The 22,807-nt window shown below is 39.8% G+C and overlaps 1 protein-coding gene across 3 annotated transcripts in view; it reads left to right on the top strand.

Annotated features, from left to right (window-relative positions):
* cicb (capicua transcriptional repressor b) overlaps positions 1–22,807 on the top strand; it is a 57,944-nt gene that overhangs the window by 24,194 nt on the left and 10,943 nt on the right. For all 3 annotated transcript variants that reach the window (XM_053624956.1, XM_053624947.1, XM_053624964.1), the window contains 4 exons: positions 16,945–17,094; positions 17,403–17,565; positions 22,169–22,277; positions 22,402–22,584. In XM_053624956.1, the coding sequence (XP_053480931.1) occupies positions 16,945–17,094; positions 17,403–17,565; positions 22,169–22,277; positions 22,402–22,584 (605 nt within the window). The remainder of the gene's footprint in view (positions 1–16,944; positions 17,095–17,402; positions 17,566–22,168; positions 22,278–22,401; positions 22,585–22,807) is intronic.

The following is a 22,807-nucleotide window of genomic DNA, read 5'->3' on the forward strand; positions in this document are numbered from 1 at the left end:
AGCTGGCTTGCTTTGCTAGCTTTCTTCGTTTAGTGAAAATCTTTTAAAATAAATAAATAAATAAATAAAACATCCACAAAAGAAAACATTACACTGGTATTCAGATACACTCCAGTGATCACCACACTGATGGGCAAATATTGATTACATTGATATTGATTACATGAATGCTCTTATAATAAAGTAACTCGTAAGTTAATTATAATTGATATGTAACTGACAGAGATTAAGTACTCACACACACACACACACACACACACACACTCAATATATTTATAGCCTTAATTGATGAAAAATTGCATTTATAGTCAAGAAACCAAGTACTGAGAAAAAAAAAATTCTCATTTCATATCGGTAGCCTTAAAATAATGATGAAATAATGTTTAATTCAGGTTTAGTTTACCATCATAATGACACACATGCTCTTTTACAATTGCTTACACACATTACACACAAGAAACGTCCCAACACTGTTCCCAACACTGTTCCTAACACAATACACAAGTTTTACAAATCCTCATAAACTGCCAGCAACATGACACTACAACAAACCATAAACATAAAAGGACACAATCAGAACATTATTTATAAAAAATGATAAATACTGCATACAGGAGGCCTTTTATACTGCAGGTCAACTTAAGAAGAAATCCTTTGCGCTCTCTCTCTCTCTCTCTCTCTCTCTTTCTCATACTTAAATATTAATCATGTTGAGCCTTTCTAGCCTGACGTTTATTTGAGTGTTGGCAAGACCTTCCTCCTGCTCATCCTCAGTCATTAGCACTAAGTTTATCTCTATGCTCACGTTCTCTACCACAGATCCCCATGACGTTTCTGGGGGGAAAAGTTCAACTTTCTTAAACACAGTCATTTTCTTTTTTGTTATGATGTAGAACTGCTCTTGTCAGAACAAAATATAATTGGAGAAAAAAAAAAAAAAAACCTTGAATAAAGTGGAACGTTTATGGATAACTTCAGGCACAAAGTCATTTCCTTTGCGGAGATGATACAAGTATTTCTAAAGGTTTTAACGATAGAGCTTCTTGATATTGAGATTTGACGTTCTCATCTCTTCTGTATCTGTGCATTCCACGTTAATATTAAATAGCGGTTTATACACACAACCCATACACAGGTTTTGTTTTGTTTGCACCCATGTGACTCGTAGTGCTCAGTGTGTTTTAAGCTGTGAGCTAAGCCTGAACATCCAATCGTCGTGACTCTGATGTCCGCTCACACCCGTCTTAGAAAATATATATCCCAACAACAGCAATAGCTAATTTCCTCAAGGTTTAACAAGGCTGTTTATTCTGAGGCATCTGACAGAACACCGAGGGTGTGATATAATGATCTCCTGATGCCTACAGCAGAAGGCAACATTCTCACCACACACAGTTCCTTGTAAATGCATGTAATAAAAGTCGACAATCTCTCACACTTGTTTTTTTTTGGGTTTTTTTTAAATGAATGGACAAAAATAGGATTAGAGGCCTTTAGTACTATAAAATGAAAGATGTATAGTCATGTGACGAGTAGTTTTTTTCAGACCTTGGTCTCTGTCACAAGAATATTTAACATTCGAATGTGATACAAATGCATTTAATTTGATATAAAGATATTGGATAATGTTTTTCGAGTTACTGTTCTTCTAGAAAATATAGTGGGACAAAGGAAGATTTTGTATGTAGTATAGCTGGTTGTTGTATGTGTGTGTGTGTGTGTGTGTGTGTGTGTGTGTGTTTGTGTGTGAGAGAGGGAGTGAGAGAGAGAGCGAGTAAATGGGATTCTCTGTTTGCAACACAATATTCCCTCGCCCATGCTCCTCATTGATGACACATTATTTAGCGAGCACCTGTGTGTGTATGTGTGTGTGTGTATGTGTGTGTGTGTGTGTGTGTGTGTGTTTGTGCGCGCCTGTGTGTGGGTGTGTTGTGAGATTTTGCGAGGGGATTTGTGTCTTGCATGTGTTTTTCTGTGTAATGAAACACTTCTTGAAAGATTTATAGAATTCAGTTTTTCAAGCACATCCTTGCTTCGTGTGTGTGTGTGTGTGTGTGTGAGAGAGAGAGAGAGAGAGAGAGAGCGAGAGAGAATGTTTGTTTTTTTATATGCTCTTGAGGGCTGAATGTCCCCACAAGAAAAAGTAATCAGACAGTTTTGACCTTGTGGGGACTTTTAGCTGTTCCCCCTGAGAAAAACTGCCTTTTTGTACAAAAACTTCAGATTTTAATTAAAAAACTAAAAATGTTACTGGGGTTAAGGTTAGTGTTAGGTTTAGGTGTAGGCATAGCATTAATTAGCTGCATTCATAATTATAGCAGTGGAAGGTCCTGACAAGGAGGACAATGTGTGTGTGTGTGTGTGTGTGTGTGTGTGTGTGTGTGTGTGTGCTAAAAAATATAGTCTTTTAGCTTTTTAGCTGCTGACTGACTGACTGATGAGGAAGCAAATATAAATATATATATATATATATATATATATATATATATATATATATATATATGTGTGTGTGCGTGTGTGTGTGTGTGTGTGTGTGTATATTAATCTTATATCTAGGCTCCTGTCTTTCTATCAGCACAAAAAATAACCCTCAGAGGTCTATATGTATTTTTGCCTGTTTTTCATACTCTTAGTAAGAAAAGTGTAAATACATTTTAATAGAAATAAAAATGCCCTTGTTTCACATAGTTGTTTTTCAGTGTAATTTTTCAGTACAGATAGGTTGATGCAGAATTCTGATTGGTGTAAGCGTCGAATAAAAAAAAGTCTTGTTTGCAAGCTGCAGGTCTGCCGTCTCTAGCACAACTAACTTCCTCCTTGAAAATCGAACAGAAAATTGAAATGTGACAAGATGAATATTCAAGCAAGTCTCCATGCCAAATAATTCCTAAATTCTCCAGCAGTATGTGAGACACAGTCGTTCATGGCACCAGCGCCATGACTTTTAAGGGTCAATTCATAGTTCTGTTGATGAAGGACACCCCATCTCTCCCATTCTATTTCAATGTTCAATGCTGGCCTTTCTTCTCAGCCTCCATAAATCATATCGTTGCACAAAAAGAAATGTAGAAAATAAATACTTAAAAATATAAATAAAAAAAAAGGCAAATGCAGCAGCTCAGCAGCTTCATGAATGGTTTTACAGACAGTCTTTCGTATTTTAAAACTGTCATTTGAAACAAATTCTTTCATGTTCTCAAAAACATTATTAATATTTTTTAAAGTAAGGTAATAATTCTAATAATAATAAGAAAAACATTTAGTATATTTCACAAGAAAAATATGTTTATAGGTGTACTTAAATTAGTCTTACAAAAATATTACAACATAGTATTTTATATATATATATATATATATATATATATATATATATATATATATACACAGTATTGTGAGCAAAGTCTGTAGAGCAAAGATGTCTTCAAAGGATATAATTAAATAAAATGTTTCTACATAAACTAAAATACTATAAAGAGCCGTAAACCTTAATAAATGAAACAAAGCCAATATTTTGGTGTGATGACCCTTTGCTTTAAAAAAACATCTGTGCAGTTTGATACGGGAATGAGCTGTAAGTTTTACTGAGCGTCTTGCAGAACCAAACACAATTCTTCTGGAGACTTTGACTGTCACACTTTGCTTTTATTTGTGCAGCAAAACCAAAACCCAGCAGCCTTCATTATAGTTTTTTTTTTTGTCTGAAAAGTGTCCTCTTATATAATATGCTGCTTGTATGACATACAAACATTTTTCTGTAACATTTCATTTTGTGCTGCAAAACTACTGTTTGGAAATCTAAAATATTTTGTGTTGACTCAATGATGTGGAAGTCATAAAATAAAAATCTAAAAAAAACAAAGTTTGTGCTAAAATAAATAGGGTGCCTAAGAGTTTGGCAGAGTACTGTGTGTGTGTGTGTGTGTGTGTGTGTGTGTGTGTGTGTGTGTGTGTGTGTATAGGACTATATTGCTACAGTTCCCTTTTAATCTGTGGCGCACACACACACACACACATTGTCCTCCTTGTCAGGACCTTCCAGTGACATAATTATTAATGCAGCTAATTAATGCTATGCCTATACCTAAACCTAACACTAACCTTAACCCCAGTAATATTTTTAGCGCTTATATATATATATATATATATATATATATATATATATATATATATATATATATATATATATATATGTGTGTGTGTGTGTGTGTGTGTGTGTGAATATGACACACTGAGCACTTTATTAGGAACACCGGTGCACCTACACATTAATGCAATTATCTAATCAGACAATCATGTGGCAGCAGTGCAATCCATAAGATCATGCAGATACGGGCCAGCAGCTTTGGGTAATGTTCACATCAACCATCAGACTGGGGGGAAAATGTGGCATGATTGCTGGTGCACCAACGGCAGTTATTTTTCTATAACTGCTGATCTCCGGGGATTTTCATACACATCAGTCTCTAGAGTTTACTCAGAATGGTGCAATAAAGAAAAAAGCACCCAGTAAGCAGCAGTTCTGCAGGTAGAAACACCTTGTTGATGTACAGTAACTCAAATAACCACTCTGTACAATTGTGGTGAGTAGAAAAGCATCTCAGAATGCACAACACGTCGAACCTTGAGGCGCACGGGCTACAACGGTAGAAGACCACGTCAGGTTCCTCTTCTGTCAGCCAAGAACAGAAAGCTGAGGCTGCAGTATGCACCGGCTCACCAAAACTGGACGAAGACTGGAAAAATGTAGCCTGGTCTGATGAATCTCGAGTTCTGCTGAAGCACAAGTAGGATCAAAATTTGGCACCAACAACATGAATCCATGTACCCAACCTGCTTTGTGTCAACAGTCCAGGCTGGTGGAGGTGGTGTAATGGTGTGGGAAATGTTTTCTTGGTATGCTTTTGACCCATTAATACCAATCAATCATTGCTTGATTGCCACAGCCCATTTGTGTATTGTTGCTGATTATGTGCATCGCTTCATAGCCACAATTTACCCATCTTCTAATGGCTACTTCCAGCATCTCAAGTCATCTCAAACTGGTTTCATGAACATGACAGTAGCTGCGTTTACATGGACAACAATAATCCACTCTTAATCCGATTAAGACAATACTCTAATTAAGAAACTACCATGTAAACAGCAATTTTTACTTACCTTAATCTAATTAAGGTCATAATCGAAGTAAGCAATAATCTAATTAAGACAGGTGGAGTACTCCTGTTTTAGTCGCATTATGGACGTGTAGTAGTGACATGTAAACACCTTAATCACATTATGAACGTCGTGTGGGAGTTTTCACCGCATTTTGCGACAGGACACGATCACACACGGCAGTTTTACGTTTTACGGCGAACAAGAGAGTTCGGCCACGTCCCAAATCGCATACTTTCCTATTACAGGCCTGTAGTGGGGAAAAATACATATATCTCGGCTACTATATAGACGGTAAGTACGCGATTTGGGACACACCCACCGCTTCAAGCAGTTGTCTATTAGCACGTATAGCATGACAAATAATTAACTGCACTTTAAGCGTTCGTAAAAAAAATAAATAAAAACACCCAAAACGGTATACGGTACCATAACGAAGACGAACTGTATGTTGATACGTGAAATTCTGGAGGGACGTCGGACGGCGTGGCGCGGTGACGTAATGACGCGGGCTGTTAATCTAATTATGTTCTAAAACATGTAAAACGGGAACATGACAGGAGTATTCTAAAAGCGACTCATGTAAACACCTTAATCACATTATTATCTTACTCAGATTAAGGTCAATAATTAGATTACTGCTGTCCATGTAAACGTAGTCAATGAGTTCAGTGTTCTTCAGTGGCCTTCCCAGTCACCGGATCTGAATCCAGTAGAACAGCTTTGGGATGTGGTAGTACGGGAGATTCGCAGCGTGAAAATCCACATAAAAATCTGCAGCAACTGCGTGATACAATCATGTCAACATGAACCAGAATCTCAAAGGAGTGTTTCCGTGTTTCCAACATGTTGTGGAATCCATGCCATGAAGAATTGAGGCTATTTTGAGAGCAAAGGGAGGCCCTACCCAGTATTAGTATAGTGTTCCTAATAAAGTGCTCTGTGAGTGTGTGTATACAGTATATATTACCAACAGAAAACATGTTTACTTAAAAGTCCATTTTAATAGAAGTCTAAATGCAGTTGTTATGGTGTCACTGAACATTTATGTGAAAAACATGTTTTTGTAGATCTAAATCGTATAATTCTTTGTTTCATCAGACATGTGACTTCAGGGAAAGAATTTGAGGTTATGCGTCATCAGAATAGCTGTGTAGGCATATGTGATGATGCAGGGACAACAGAAAACCTTTAGGAACACGTAAAGTAACCACAATTACTCAGACTTTATCCTATGTCTGGTCCATCCGAAGACCTTATTGCTAGTGTGAAATAGTAGTAGTAGTTGTTAATTATTATACAAGCACATATTGCTAGGATTGACATAACTGCCGTGAGATTTCCATTATAAGTGAGTTGAGCTGCAGCGAGTGAGAGGTTTGATTTTCACGCCAGGGTTCTCTGTGCTATACAGCTGAGTAACATGTTGGAGCTACTGAATATCAGAAGTGTCATGTTCAGGTTCTGTTACCAAGGCAGCAATGCAAAATACGCGAGGTCCACCTTGAGAAAAGAACAAATGTATGTAAAGAACTATGTCACAAACATGCACACACCCATACAATACTGCACATTGTACAAGATGTATATTGCACTGGCAACGAAGAATAACGCAATTGATATATGGCTCAGGCATTTCGAATTCAAAAGACAAAAGTGTTTCCATGAAGCACACAGAGCAGACATTTTGTGTATTCAGCACTGCCGTAGCAATTAAAGTCTAATTGTGATGCACCATCAGGCATATGCATTACAAAACCTGTATTATGATACCTGCTGCCTTTATAATATCTGATTACTACTTTGTGATTGTTAACTATTAGAAACAATACTTGATCATACTAGATTATCTACTGTTTTTCAACAGTTCTCCAAAGTTCCATATTATGAACAGCATCACTCGTCGTCTCGGAGTAAATCTGGACATTGTAAATGGCAGAAATCTATTTTAAACTTTAAAATCTGTGCCCACTTGCATTATTCAGTTCATCCATTCATCTCTCTGTAATTCGCTGTCTGCTCTATCTTTGTTTTTCAACCAGTCACCCCTCTCTCTCTCTGTCTCTCTCACTCTCTCTCTCTCTCTCTCTCTCTCTCTCTCTCTCTCTCTCAGAGTGCTGCAGTGCAGAAGCCTCTGGTTTTTCAGTACGATAGTTCTGGAGAATCCTGGCACTGCCACTGCCACACTATTCCCTTTGCATTAAATCTTGTTCCCGGCCTTCGACCTCACAAAACAGGAAAACACCAACAAGCAGAAGTGTCGATACTCACCACACACTCATGTTCTTGTGTGTGTCAATAACAACATGCGCTCATTAGTCATCTATAAAAGCCTGACTGGGTTTTAACCTTTGCATCAGTTACACTGGAACATTCAATCTGTGTGTTTTAATCACATGAGCTTCTGGAGTTTGGGTAATTGTATGTATTTATTTATTTTTACTCTTTCCTCATGTCCAGTCCCGCTCTCTTCTGTTCTTATTTAACGTCCTTGTAGATTTGACACATGCCAGTGCTGCCTCCATGTGGACACGGTATGACATTACACATTACACACAAATACACCATTTCATCACCTGTGCTTTTTCATTTACATTTATTTATTTAACTGATGCTTGTACAGCTAATGTTATTCAAAGTGACTTACAACTGAGACAGGATACAGCTGAGCACTTTATTGAGGATTTAAGGGCCTTGCTCACCGAACCAACTGAGCAGAAATGAGATTTGAACTCACAACCAATACATACCACAATACAAAGCAGTATCAACTTTGACATGACACACTCCACACACACACACACACACCTTTCCCACAATAACAGCACCCCTTCGTTATCCTTTCCCCTCTTTTCAACATGGCTAGAGACATGATACTTTGTTAAATATAAAACATCTCTCTCTGTCTCTTTTACTATCTTTCAGGGGCTGGTAAGTGTCAGAGTGTTAGAGGCAGCTGTTATATCAATCTCAGATAAGAGGACATATACAGGCATGACTGACTGAATTATTAGGATTATTTAATTGGTGTGCTTTCAATTAGATGTCTAACATTACATGCTGTTTATTTTTCCAAAGTCAAAAAGCCAGGTAGATGATAACTAGTCACCCAAAGTGGCATTATCAGTGCCTGTGTAACTGTTGCCATGGCAACAGCAAATGAGAGGTTGTGATTAAGTTGCAATTAGAAATAAAAAAAAGTACTAAATTAATTGGATACGGCAACGATGTGCAAAAAGGAGAGTGGGGATCACACTTGTTCTTTTAACTCACTCATACTAAACATATTTCTGTCTCTGCTCATGATGGAATAAAGTGAAGTCTATTTGTGCTGTTTTCAAGAACACGTTACATTTTTTAAATATCATTTTTACTTACGTTATTTATTTCTTTTTAGGAAAACACAAAGCTTGGGTGTTTAGTTCTTTTTCAGCAGTGAAAGGGTTAAGAACTTGTTTACTACAGTCAGTCTCATGTTGAGGCATTTCATCTTGCCCTGATTGGCTGAACCAAGGAGCTCCGAACAAGCTCATTGGTCAGGATTACAATTGTTCCTGCCCACTGCTGAAAAAGCTCGTCATTGTCAGTTGGTGCACATTGTCAGTTTGAGGAGACATCTTTATAATTAATATTATGTACTTTAAAGTATTTATATTACGAAATGAAGTGTGTTGTGTAGCAATGTCTGCTTTTCATCTCATGCTCGTCCAATGAGAGCAGCTGTGTTTTCACAACTTGTTTTCTCTTCTCCCCCTCCCTGCTCTTCTCTCCTCGGAATGACTCTTGTTCTATTTTTACTCGCCTGACTCGCGCTCTTTCCCCTTCCCACCCATTTTTTCCCTCTCTTTCTCTCAAGCCTTTTACCCACCTCTGGTTTTAGTAGTAAATATCTGTACCTTTCTGTAATGAATAAATAGTATCTAGTTCACATTTTGAAACAAATTATTTTTGTGTAACTGTTGTACACGGAGGAACGTTATACTTTGGATTGGATGACAAATGTGTATGGAAAATGTAGTCTTACTTTTGGCAATGTACATACACACACATCCTCCTCTCCATAGTGTGAGTATTTGAAATGGCACAGACTGATACTGGGCCCAAGGCCAAGGCCTCATTGCCCTCTACAAACAACTTGGTCTTTCAGCACTCTCATACCTAACTGAAACACACACACACACACACACACACACACAAAGTGAACATGCTTTTATCATGCACTAGAGACACTGTGTATACTGGTATCAGAGTTTGAGGCCAATGTAACCTAAGCCATGTGACATCATTATTATCTTGACCTCAGGTAGTTTGGCAAAAACACGAGCATACATTGTGTACTCCCTCTCAGCCTCATCAGCTTAGCCCTCTCAGACAACAGTAATGCAGTACTTAGCACAGTATGTAGTGAGTCATTTAGCTGCATAAAGGAAATTTGATACCACTTGCAATGTAACTTAGAAACACTGTTATGTTTCAAATCTGGAAGCTTTCCATTTGATTTCTCTCTCAAGTGTTATATAGCTGTCCTGAGGAAGACAATGTTTTTAGCTCATAGATCATGTTTATTCCTTCGGACACAGTGCTTTACATATTGGGATGCCGTCTCACTGTGTAAAACATGTGTTGTTGATCATGTATTAATTCTCGTCAGACCCTGTCAGTTTAGTAGTATACAATTTAGTAGTAAATAAATAAATATGCCTAGCAGTGCTGTTTTTTTTTTTGGTTCCATGGTAGCGATTTTCTATGGCTGATATGGGTGGATATGGCTGTCTGTTCTGACATTTAGAAGTGCATTTAGAAGTGGTTTTGGTGTAAGTAGAAGGGTCAGATGTACTGTGGAGATAAACGTGGGCAGTGCTAGAAGTGCATGCTGTGGGTCATTGGGAGCAATAGAGGAAGTGCACTTGTTAAGATCAGGTTCCAGTAAAGCACTTCCACTTCTTATATTTCTCATACACATATCTGTGTGAGTCAGTCATTTACCAGAAGCTCGAATGGTTTATCAGGCACTTTGTTAGCTAATGGTGTCACATTGTTACATTGACGCTTGGCACTGTTTCGTCCCAACTTGTAGGTTTTACGTTGTCATGTATGGGTAGATAAATGAGGACAATAGTCTGATGGGGATGTAATTAAATATTTGTTGAAGAAATGGAAAAAAAAAAAAACCTTTTTGTTGGTCTAATAACCCATAAAAGTTATTAGAGGACACATTTTTAAGGCGGGATCAATGCAAATTAACTCAGTGCTTGACCCTGTCAGGTTGTGCTTGCTGGCTAGTAGATCACCACGAGCTTCTACGTCACCAGTGTAAAGTACGGTTCCAGTGTAAAATAACAGTTTTTTTCTTTACCTCACTGAATACTCAGAAGCTGCCCCTTTTTTTTTTTTTTTGGACGCACCGTTACAGTGAAGCGCCAAAGGGCGGCCTTAATTTGCATATGACTGACATTCCAGAGCACTGTGGACCAATCAGAAGGCGAGGCGGCCTCGCGACCGGGTGTCAGCGTGGACCAATCGCAGCGCGCGCTTGAAGAGTACAGGGCGGGTCACGGGCTGGGCGAGGTTCACACACACACACACACACACACACACACACTCTAGAAGCACACTAATAACACACACTCGTAGAACCGAAAGGGGGCAGTCTACTGTACAACAAGAGGAAGAGGGAGTGAAAAGAGAAAGAAAAGAAAGAATGGGTTCGTGAAGCGAGCGAGGGTGAGAGGAGAGAAAATCGAGAGGACGAGAGAGAGAGAAAGAGAGAGCGAGAGAAAGAGGGAGACAGACGAGGCTAAATGAATGGTGTTGTGATCCGCTGACTTTTTACTACGAAGGCGTAAGGGAGCGCGCGGGGAGGAGAGCGGCTGCGGCGAGGCTCGCGCTCGAGCGGCCCTTTATATGACTGCAGACTCGGAGTCCACACGGCGCTCGCGCTTCACATCCGTGATCTCCACTCAGCATCGCACTGGAGCATCTTCACTCCAACACACTTTAATTATCTCGCTGTCGTCGGAGCTGTTAGGACGAGCTGGACTCGTGTGTGTGTGTGTGTGTGTGTGTGTTTTCCTGTCTGACATGGTGTTTTTGAGTGCAGGAGAGAGTTGAGTGGCGGCTATATGAACCTCCCGGATGACAGACTCAACTAAGATTTGTATGTGTGCGTGCGCGCGCGTGTGTGTAAGGGAGGGGGCACCAAAGGAGGGCATTTAAAAATTAGGATTTTTTGTTTGTTTGTTTCTTTCTTTCTTTAACCGTGATTCGGTTTCAGTCAGAGTGGTGTTAGTCGTGATCAGAGGAATCGCAGTGGATGAGAGGACACCGGACATGTGTGCTGTCTGTATTCACTGTGTGGAGCAGAGGATGTACAGTATAGCGCGTGTGTTACGCTGAAAAGCTTTAGCAGGAATTGCTGCTGTGTGTGTGTGGTTTACTTTAGTCACATGATGGGTTATAGTTTGTTGAAAGTCAGTTCACAGAGTCACACTTCTGAAGGGAGGAAACAGGTTGCACTTTAGTGATGCTTTGCCTCGTTTAGTCTACACGTCGTGGACGGTGTTGTTTTTTCTTCTTCGTTCTTTTTTTTTTATTTCTTTCTTCCTCTACCTTAGCTTACATAATCAGACCCGACTGAGCCGTGTGTTGGTTAGTTTTGAAGTGTTCTCGGGTGTAAGGTTGCGGTGAAATGAGGGCGAGCTCGGATTGCCCGGTTGCGGGTAGCGGCTCAGGGGCGTTCCCAAGGGGACGAACTCAACCGGTGCAGCGCCGCTGCAGCCACCACCATCATCATCATCACCACCACCGCCGCTACTGCTGCTACTGAACCCGCGGCATATTTCCACACTCACACACACCTCATTCAAAAAATAGCGCTAAAACCTAGCCATATATCATTCACATGACCGGTCAGGCAGACAACAGTGTAGTAGAGCGGTTAATTAATAATAGTTCTAACAATAGCGCTATTATCACACACACACACACTAGCTAGCCCGATGTGTCCCCAGTGTTTTTATCCTCTTAACATTCTAACTTCCTTACATTCATGACACATTGATGGGTCAGTAGTGTTATTTTGTGTCGAGTGTTTGTTCAGTAGTGTCCCGCTCCAGGGAGTAAAACTGTTCAGGCCGTGTGGTGTGGCTCCTCTCAGCCCCCATCGGTACACACATTTATTATTGTTATTCATATTCATATTCTTATTAGCATGCTCTCATGCTAAGCTAGCTCAGCTCTGGATGATAAGCCCTGCTTTGACGTTTTCCTTGAATAATTCAGAGAGTTATTCACAAAGTTTGAATGGCTTCAGGGTTAGTAATGTTTTGTGATTTGCGTGAGTGGTTGTTGCTGTAGCGGTTCGGTCCCGTGTAGGGGTTGAAGTTAGCTGGGGTGTCAGTTACGCGAGTCCGGGGATGAGCGAGAGGCCTGCTTAACCCTCTCACCGCCGCGCCGAGCGCTACATGTAAACAAACAGGCGAATAGAGAGGGCGTTAGGAGAACTTGGACCAAACAAACAAACAACGCAGATCTTCCAAACCTTAAGTTATATATCTTGGTGACTTTGGCCAACGTTTTCTACGTGTACTGTGTTCATTATGAATGCTTAGCTGTTTGTAAAGCCACTCGGGTTTATGAAAGAGAAAGCTAGCCTTGTCGAGTTGTTTTGCGGATTCACAGAGGCTTGCTATTTTTTTCTTCTTTTTTCTTTAGGTGTATTTTAAGGTGGACGTCCTCCTACCTGAGCCATACATTTTTTTGTTTGACAATTTTAGAGGAAATTACCCAAAGATTACTACCCATCGTGTGTAAGAGGGACCAGAGTTATAAAACTAACCGTGTCGTTATAGCGGTGTCGTCTGTTATGGCCGTTTGTTTTCATTCGTGCACTGACCATCACCTGCCAAGGACAACGACCACGAAGATGCTGCCTTTTTACTAGAAAGGATTCGTACTGTGTGTGTGTGTGGGTTTGTTTTTGTTGTTTTTTTTAAAAAAAAATATATATATACCAAATGGGAATTTAAACAACTTCCGCTCCAACGGACATTTTAATAAATGTTAATGAAGTTTCTATAAAGGCAAGAGGCTCAAGACTATTTTATCAACCAACCATGTTTTCCTCGGAAACACCGCAATATCTACGCCAAGGACTTAGCATGTTCGGTCAGTTACCATCATTTAATCCGTTTTAAAATATATATATATATAGTAGCCTACTTTTGTTTATTTGTTGTGTTCTTTAGAGCTAAATGTTCTGCTGATGTAACTCTGTAGTGTTCAACTGATAGCTACAGCCTAGTTGGATCACTGTAGTTCCAAAAAATCAGTGTAGGTGTTATTTCAACACACACCTACATCCTAGCTACACTCCTTGGGCTTTTTAACCATCTAGGTCACTTTGTATGGCACAGGTTCCCAACCCTGGTCCTGGAGTACACAATGTCCTGCACGTATGAGTGTTTTCACAGCTCTCAAGAAACCTAGTTCAACGTTACGCGTTGTTTAGTGAACAGCGCAGGACCAGGGTTGGGAACCTGTGTTGTAGGTGAACAGGGTGTCTGGCAAGTCGGGAACCAATGACAAAACGTCGAGAAAAATCCGCCAGAACACGATACAGTGGCTGAGAATATGCATAGAGCGTAATGATGAACATGTAGATCATCTGTTGTGAAGAATAAACACAGAATGATGTATATGGTGGATTAGTGATTGGTACGCTTGCCTCGTACCACCAGGGTTGGGGGTTTGAATCCCGTCTCCACCCTGTGTGCGCGGAGCGTCCACGTTCTCCGCGTGCTTCAAGGGCTTCCTCCGGGTACTCCGGTTTCCTCCCCCAGTCCAACGACGTGCTGATTGGCATCTCTAAATTGTCTGTAGTGTGTGATTGTGCCCTGTGATGGGCTGGCACCCCGTCCAGGATAGGCTCCAGTCTCCCCGTGACCCTGTGTAGGATAAGCGCTATGGAAAATGGATGAATGGTTCCCGACCTTTTCGGACACCCTGTGTAATTAGTGATTGTAGCCCATTAGCTGCTATACATAATTTGCTAGCCCCTTTCTACCCCATCCATCAGTGGAATGGGAAAAGGTTACCACACACTAGATATTATTTCAGGAGGTGGTCCACTGTCAGCACAGCAGACATGCTGAGATGGTAGTGGGTGTTGCATGGGTACGAGTGTGAAGGATGCTGCAGCTGTGCTGATTATAAACCCACTATCCAAACAATATCTGGTGGTCTCTTTCCATTGGTGTCTGTTGTAGAGTAGAGCTTACAAATTGTGCATAGCAACAGACTGAATATAGTCAATAATACAGTCAGGTAAACTCATAATCAGGTAAGTGGAAGTAATGAATCTCATATTGTTTTAAAAAAAAATACTATCCTTTTTTGTGTCCTATTGTCATGATCATATTCTTTTATACCTTTTTTGCATGCAGGTTACTCATGAATTTTTGATTATTATTATTATTATTATTATTATTATTATTATGGCAAGCCAGATTCATTTGCTTATTTGTAGCTCTGTTTTATTACCATACTTTTAAACAGAATGCGGTTACTTATTTTTCCACAAACGAATTATTTTATTGACATGTAAAGATATAAAGTAAATATTAAATGCTGCATACTAGTATATTAAAAGCTTCTAGACAAAGCTTTTATTATATATTTTATTTATATATTATATATTTATTGTATGTTAAAAGCTTCTAAAATGAAAATGTGTAAATATTCCTTGCATACAAAGTCTAGGTGCAAAAGTTACATTTTAATGCTTAAGCAATAACTATTAGTTCATGACTATTTGAAGTGGATATGTTTTGTTTCGTAGTGTCTCTTCATGTAACGTATTTTGATTAGCGCCAGATCACTGTGAACAGATCAGATGCATCTGTTTTGAACTTGACACCAGGCAAATAAAAGCGTACTTCCCTGTCCAAATGTCTTTAAACACTGTTTTCATAGTCATCTTTCTATATTATTTATTTATTTATTTATTTAAACAAGTTAATATTCTTAGTTCACTAATCAGACCAGAGAGGGTAAATAACATGTTAAAGTCTGTGAGAACTCCCACCTTTCTGAGCTAAGGTCTCCAGCCCTGTAGCTAGTCTTGGTCCGATGAACTGCTTACAGTTAAATAAATTGCAGAAATGCATGTGATTGGATACATTGCAACATCAGATCTGGTACAGAACTGGAGACATTTCATGTTTAGAAAACTAGAGTTACTGAATTACAGCAGTTTCTTTAATGCTTTTATTGCCTATGCTACACTATATTTATGTACTTGGTTTGGTGTGCTGAACGCTTTGCTGGGTCGGCATATGGACTGCAGGCTACCAATTGTCAATCCCAGTTCTAGATATTCTGGTTATATAGCGTGTTTGTGTGTGTATCAGTGATGCACAGTTGGGTGGTTGGGGTACCATAATCAGGCCTTTGGGTCTTGTTTAGTTTCTATTTACCGTTTCCTCCGTAACTATTGGTACGGCATGGCCAATTAATTTGTTGTGCTGTACACCAAAGACATTTGGGCTTGAGATCAAAAGATGGATATGAGATGAGAGTTTAGGATTTCAGCTTTTATTTCCTGGTATATACATCTGTGTTTTGGATTGTGATGAAGTTCCTCCCAATTAATTTGGATGCATTTCTCTGTAAATTGTCAGACAAAATATTTCTGTAAACTTCCGAATTCATTCTGCTGCTACCATCATGAGTTACATCATCAGTACAGATTAGTGAGAATATTCCAGGAGCAGCCATGCCAGCCCAAGCCCTGACACTACCTCCACCATGTTTCACAGATGAGCTTGTATGATTTTGGATCATGGGCAGATCCATTCTTTCTCCACACTTTGGCCTTTCCATCACTTTGGTAGAGGTCAATCTTGGTTCCAGGACTTTTGTGGCTCGTCTCTGTATTAATTTGTGAATTCCAGTCTGGCTTTCTGATTCGTACTGCTGGTGAGTGGTTTTCTTCTCGTGGTATGGTCTCTATATTTCTGCTCTCGGAGTCTTCTTCGAATGGTGGATTGTGATACCTTCACCCCGCCCTGTGGAGGTTGTTGGTGACGTCACTGACTGTTGTATTTGGGTTTTTCTTTACAGCTCTCTCAATGTTTCTGTCATCAGCTGTTGGTGTTTTCCTTGGCCGGCCCATTCGATGTCTGTTGCTCAGTACACCAGTGCTTTCTTTCTTTTTCAGACTTTATTTTCCAAATTGCTGTATCGTCTCTGCCCATTGTGCAATACATCTGAATTATTTTCCCTCTTTTCTCAACTTCAGAATGCCTTACTTTTTCTCCCATAGACAGCTCTTAGATCTTCATGTTGGCTTATCCTTTTTTTAACAATAAATGCAGTCTTCACGGGTGAAACTGAAAGCTAAAACCAAGATTAGATGTTCAGAGCTATTTATTGTTTAAACAATCAATCTAACAGGACACACCTGGATAACAGGAAGAACCTGTCAGTCACATGTTCCACTATTTTTGCTGACCTACAAATTGGGTGGTTTGATACAAAAAATGTGCTATGTTTTATGTCGTTTAACAAGTTTACATATTAATACCAGAAAATAGAAGCTGAAATTCTAAACTCTCTTCTCATAGTCATCTTTTGCTCTCAAACCCAAATGTCTTCAATCTACAGCAAAAACAATCTGAACTTGCCATTCCCATAGTTTCAGAGGGGACTGTAGATAAATTGATTTAATGCATTGAGTTGAGAAATGTGAATCGAGACTGCAATAAAGGACTGTTATTCTCTTTTTCATAGTGTGGACTAATGTGGAGCCTCGCTCGGTTCCAGTGTTTCCTTGGCATTCGTTGGTGCCGTTTCTGGCACCCACCCAATCAGATCCATCGACACAGCCTGGTGAGGGCCAGCAGCCTGTCAATCATTCACAGGCTGGCACCCTTAAGAAAGGTAATTATTATATTTAGATGTGCAGTTTATCTGTCAGATTCACTAAGAACCAACTGGACTGTTTAGTCACAGTTTTCTATAAAGAATTGCTTTTCTCAGCCCCACAATTGTACAGTGTATTTTTGGATTCATGTTATCTTTGTGTTTCTCAAACGAGCATTGGTACACGCTGTAACACTATCTGTAAGTTATCCATTACCTAATGTCACAGCTGACCTAATGATGATACCGAAATGGAACATTTCAGGTGAGATAAAGTGTGATAAATGTTGTCAGGTTACAGACATAATCCTTTTTCTGTCTTTTAGAGGCCCAGGGTGGTGCGGTGGTGAAGGAGGTCGTCGAGGGGTCATCAAACCCTACTTTGCGACCTGCTCCCTCTATCGATGACCTCCCCCCAGAGAGAGAAAGAGAGAGGGAGACGGAGAAAGAGAGACCAGACAGTGAAACAGAGAGCGATGTCGATGATCCGTGAGTGCTCCATCTGTGTCTGAGTGTGTGTGTGTGTGTGTGTGTGTGTGTGTGTGCGTGTGTGTGTGTCTGAGTGTGTGTCGGAGGCTGCAGGATCCTTGTGGTGAACGCTTATGTTTTTCAAGGCCACACACAGGAAGCAGATAGCTAATGCAGTGCTAATCTTATATACTGGTTTATGCTGAGCTTAACCCTTTATACTCCAAGCGTATTATTCAGTTGTTTATGTCACAGCATATTAATCAAGAACTGTTCTGAATTAATCAGTAACAATGCAGGAACTAATAGGAAATGTTTGTAGTTACGAGCATGAGTAATGTAAAGACTGGGGTGTTTAAGGAGCTAAGAAATCACAATTACACAGTAATAATTAACTATTTGTCGGGGGGAAATACCTGTGATACACAGTAGACATTGTTTCGATGTGTATCTTTGGTACAGCTGCTATTTAGTTTGTGACTTGTGAGAATAGAGCTCCTAGACCCTACCCACTGAAGCCATATTACACGGAGCTCTATTTATTTAGCAGACACTATTCTCCAAATCAGCATCCAAGTAGGACAGCGCTTCTTTTCCCAAAGCATTGTTAAAGCTCAGTGTAACCATTTAAGCTATAATATGATGTTTGTTCTGCCATTTAAAAAATATCTTTGCATTGCAATGATTTTGGGAAATAGGTTTGTTCCAGGGCAAAACATCCCAAACTTTCTGGCAGTCCAGGTTATGAACTCATAATCTTTTGGTCACTAGCCTCGAACCTCGAATGCTCATCTACCACTGGGTAGTATCATTCATATTTTGCCAGTTTTTAATTGCCTTTTTTTGTAACAGCTGCTTTCAGCAGAACAGATGACTACTGCAAAGAGGTGTGTGTGTGTGTGTGTGTAATCAGATGAACATAATGGCAACTCCGGGAGAGAAAAGCAATCCACTTTCAATCCTGTATGTGTGAGGGACAGGAGCAATTTAGGTAATGAGTCGTAATTTGGATATACTCAACCCAAAAAGGTTTATTCGCACATTTTTAGATCTAAAATGGAACACAAAGTTACTTTATTGTCACTCACGGTGAACCCATCCGTACAGAAAATTCAAGTGTTTACTCTGTTAATAATACAGCCATCAGATTAGCTATATTGATATTCTCCCAGCAATATTCTCTCAGATTGTGTTAAAGGGATTTGAATACAATACATCTCTAATACAAGAACAGGATACGGTATTTAACAGACATGCGAGTGCTGTTTGTTAGACATGTGGGAACGATTTCACACTGCGGAAAACATGGTGACTGACTCATCCGTAAACACAAACACTCTCCCGTCCAAATGAAATTCGAGCATTGTAGTGGTGTTCTTAAATCATAGTCTGTGGTGCATTGTACTGTGCAGGATTGAACCTATTGGACGTCCACAGTATAATGCACGGGTGCTTCCATATCTAAATGTTAGAAAACAAGCTTTCTCACTAAACACAGTATCGGCTAATTGAACGAACTACAGGATCTAAGATAAAAATAGTCATTCTGTGTTTCATACGACATGGACTTCAGAACAACAGTTGTGGCGTAAAATTCTAACTCCAGCATTAAGTTTTGCAGCTTTGAGTAAATAAAGTAAAATTACAACATGCCATTGCAAATGTGACCTAAATGACAGATGTTTTTAAATCTACCTTAATGTATTTTAAGTAAACCTGGTTAAATGTTTGTTTTATTGTGCACTCAGGAGAGAACCTGCTAAATAGTCTGGAATTTTGGTCTGCCTTATGGGTAGTATCATGGGCAGTACAAGCTAATAAAAGACAATAACTGCAGGATCGGGTGGGATGGGGATTGAAACAGCCCTGAGCATGCTCTAGGTCAAACTAGAGGCAAATAAAACAAAATTAGTTTTGACTTGAAAGACCAGTTTCTGAATGAAAATAGCAACAATAGTTTTGGCCTTGTTCGCAGCCAAACATCTACAGTGCCCTCCACTAATATTGGCACTCTTGGTAAATATAAGCAAAGAAGGCTGTGAAAAATTGTCTTTATTGTTTTAAGTTTTAATCTTTTGTTAAATAACATTCACTAAAATACTCTGCTCTCATGGATATCAAACACTTGCAAACACAACACAGGTTTATATTAAAAAATCTTTGTTAAATATAGGTGCGCAACAATTATTGGCATCCCTATGAATTCATATGAGAAAATATATATTTGAAGTATATTCCCATTTGATATTTAAATTTTTTTAGTAGACCTGGCTGACTAAGAAGAGGAAATTGTTCAACTATGACTTCCTGTTTCACAGGGGTATAAATATGAGGTAACACATGGGCCAAATTCCCTTAGTCATTCATAACAATGGGTTATGACCATTGTTAAGACCAAGGAATATAGCTGTGATGTTGTACAAAAGGTTGTTGAGCTTCACAAAATGGGAAGTGGCTATAAGAACATGGCACAAGCATTGAAAATGCCCATTTCCACCATCAGGGCAATAATTAAGAAGTTCCAGTCAACTGGAAATGTTCTGAATCAACCTGGAAGAGGACGTGTGTCTATATCGTCTCAACGCATTGTGAAGAGGACGGTTCGAGTGAACAAAAATCTCCAAGGATCACAGCTGGAGAATTGCAGAAGTTAGTTAGTCTTGGGGTCAGAAAGTCTCCAAAACTACAATCCGAAGTCACCTACATCACCACAAGTTGTTTGGAAGGGTTTCAAGAAAAAAGCCTCTACTCTCATCCAAAACAAACTCTGGTGTCTTCAGTTTGCCAGACACTACTGGAACTTCAAATGGGATCGGGTTCTACGGCCAGATGAAACCAAAATAGAGCTTTTTGGCAATAAACACCAGAGGTGGTTTTAGCGCAGACAGAGAGGAAGCCATATGGAAAAGTACCTCATGTCCACGGTTAAATGTGGTGGAGGATCTTTAATGTTTTGAGGCTGTTTTTCTGTCAGAGGACCTGGACATTTTGTTAGGACACATGGCATCATGGACTCTATAAAATATCAACAGATATTAAATGAAAACCTGACTGCCTCTGCCAGAAAGCTTAAAATGGGCCGTGGTTGGATCTTCCAGCAGGACAATGATCCAAAACATCAAAATCAACACAAAAATGGTTTACTGACCACAGAATCAAGGTCCTGCCATGACCATCCCAGTACCGTGACTTGAAATCCATAGAAAACCTGTGGGGTGAATTGAAGAGGAGAGTCCACCAGCGTGGACCTCGAAATTTGAGGATCCGGAGAGATTCTGTATGGAGGAACGGTCTCAGATCCCTTGCCATGTATTCTCCAACCTCATCAGGATTATAGGAGAAGACTCAGAGCTGTTATCTTGGCCAAGGGAGGTTGCACAAAGTATTGACTGAAAGTGTGCCAATAATTGTTGCACACATATATTTAACAAAGATATTTTTTTGGATAAACCTGTGTTATGTTTGCCATTGTTTGATATCCAGGAGAGCAGAGTATTTTTGTGAATTTCTTTAACAAAAGATCAAAAGCTTAAACAATAAAGAAAATTTTTCATAGCCTTCTTTGCTCATATTTACCAAGGGTGCCAATATTAGTGGAGGGCAGTGTAAGGGTGCTTCACATATGCAGTGTTTAGTCCGGTTGACTTGAACCTTGGTGCAAGTTCCTCTTTGGGTGTTTTCACACATATTGGGTAGTTTGGAGCCTCGCTCTAGTTATTTTGGTCGGCACCAGAGTGCAGTAACTGTGCTACGATCATATGAGCAAGGTGTGGTATGGTTTTAATCAAACTCTAAAGCGGTTCGATTGCTGTAAGAAACCGATTTGATCCTGAATCCACACAAATATAGAAAGTGAACCAAACGTGTTTTAGAATGTGGGCAACTTTTTTTCCCTTTTTTTTTTTCCTTTCTTTTTTTAAGATGTGAACTGTTAAAATGTGCTGCGAGGAACAAACTAAACCAAATGGCAGCACTAAGTGCTGCAGAAATGTGTGTAATAGCTATAAAAAAAAGGCGCGGGGGGTGTTGCCTCATTCTTCTGGGCTTGGGGTTTATTTTTTTCTCCAATTTTTGTATTTCTGACCAGTGAATGAAGGAGTTTTATGCATGTGTTTTGAGCTCTGCTTCAGACTTAGCAACCGCATTAATAGGCATAAAAATGCCCCAAGTGGTCTTATATGACATGCGATTTATAAACTAAGAATTTTACTAGTAACAAGAAGGATACTGGTGCACCAACTGTACCCGGCAACGTCGACATAGCAACTGAACAAAAGTGTGTAGACAAACCTGTCATCTAACAACAGCCCATAATGCAGCAAAAATCCGTTTGTCCACAGTGTCCCGTTCTGTTTTATGATGTGAACTTCTGACCTTTATTGTGGTATGCAAATGAGAATTGATCAGTAGAGTCAGTTCGAATCCACAGAGAGGTTGCACTGCATCCAGAGGAGTTCCTCATGAAGTTCAGGCTGATCTGAATCAAGCCCTAGTTCATATGAGGATGTGTCTGGTGCATGTTGATGACTGTATATTTGCACAAAAATGCATTCGCAAGTGATCCAGGTCAGATTTTGATCATGAACCTGTAGTTAACCTGTAGTGTGTGTACCTGTGTGTCCAGGTTTTTACCAGGTGTCCTCCCAGACCCACCAGTCTCAGCATCTCCCGGGAAACGCCGTTCTCAGTCTCTGAGTGCGCTGCCCAAAGATGACAAAAACAGCCCTGGCAAGGTTTGATACACACAAACACACGGAGCACACTCCAGTACAGAAAATCCGTGACTCTTCAGACACATAGAAAAACGTTCGTCTTCTTTACCTTGTGTCCGTCCTGCCGCTACTTTCTCGAACACAGAGGGAGAAGGATCACATCCGGAGGCCCATGAACGCCTTCATGATCTTCAGCAAGCGCCATCGTGCTCTCGTTCACCAGCGGCACCCTAATCAGGACAACCGCACCGTTAGCAAGATCCTGGGAGAGTGGTGGTATGCTTTGGGACCCAAAGAAAAACAGAAATATCACGACCTTGCATTCCAGGTACAGTCATGTATGCGCGTACGGTCTCACACACTACTGCGCTGCTGTTGAGGCTTTGCTCACTGGTTGAAGAAAATGATGCGAAGTTCTCAGATTTTTCCCCAAGTCTTGATGTTTGCTCTGTTGGGTTATAAATATGTCAGGAATCTTGAGATCATGGTTGAGTTATACTTCTCGTTTAAGACCTGCATACAAACGTGCTTATTTATTGGAATAGGTAGGA

Source organism: Ictalurus furcatus, chromosome 1 (genome assembly GCF_023375685.1).
Source record: "Ictalurus furcatus strain D&B chromosome 1, Billie_1.0, whole genome shotgun sequence".
In the NCBI taxonomy this organism is placed as follows: domain Eukaryota; kingdom Metazoa; phylum Chordata; class Actinopteri; order Siluriformes; family Ictaluridae; genus Ictalurus; species Ictalurus furcatus.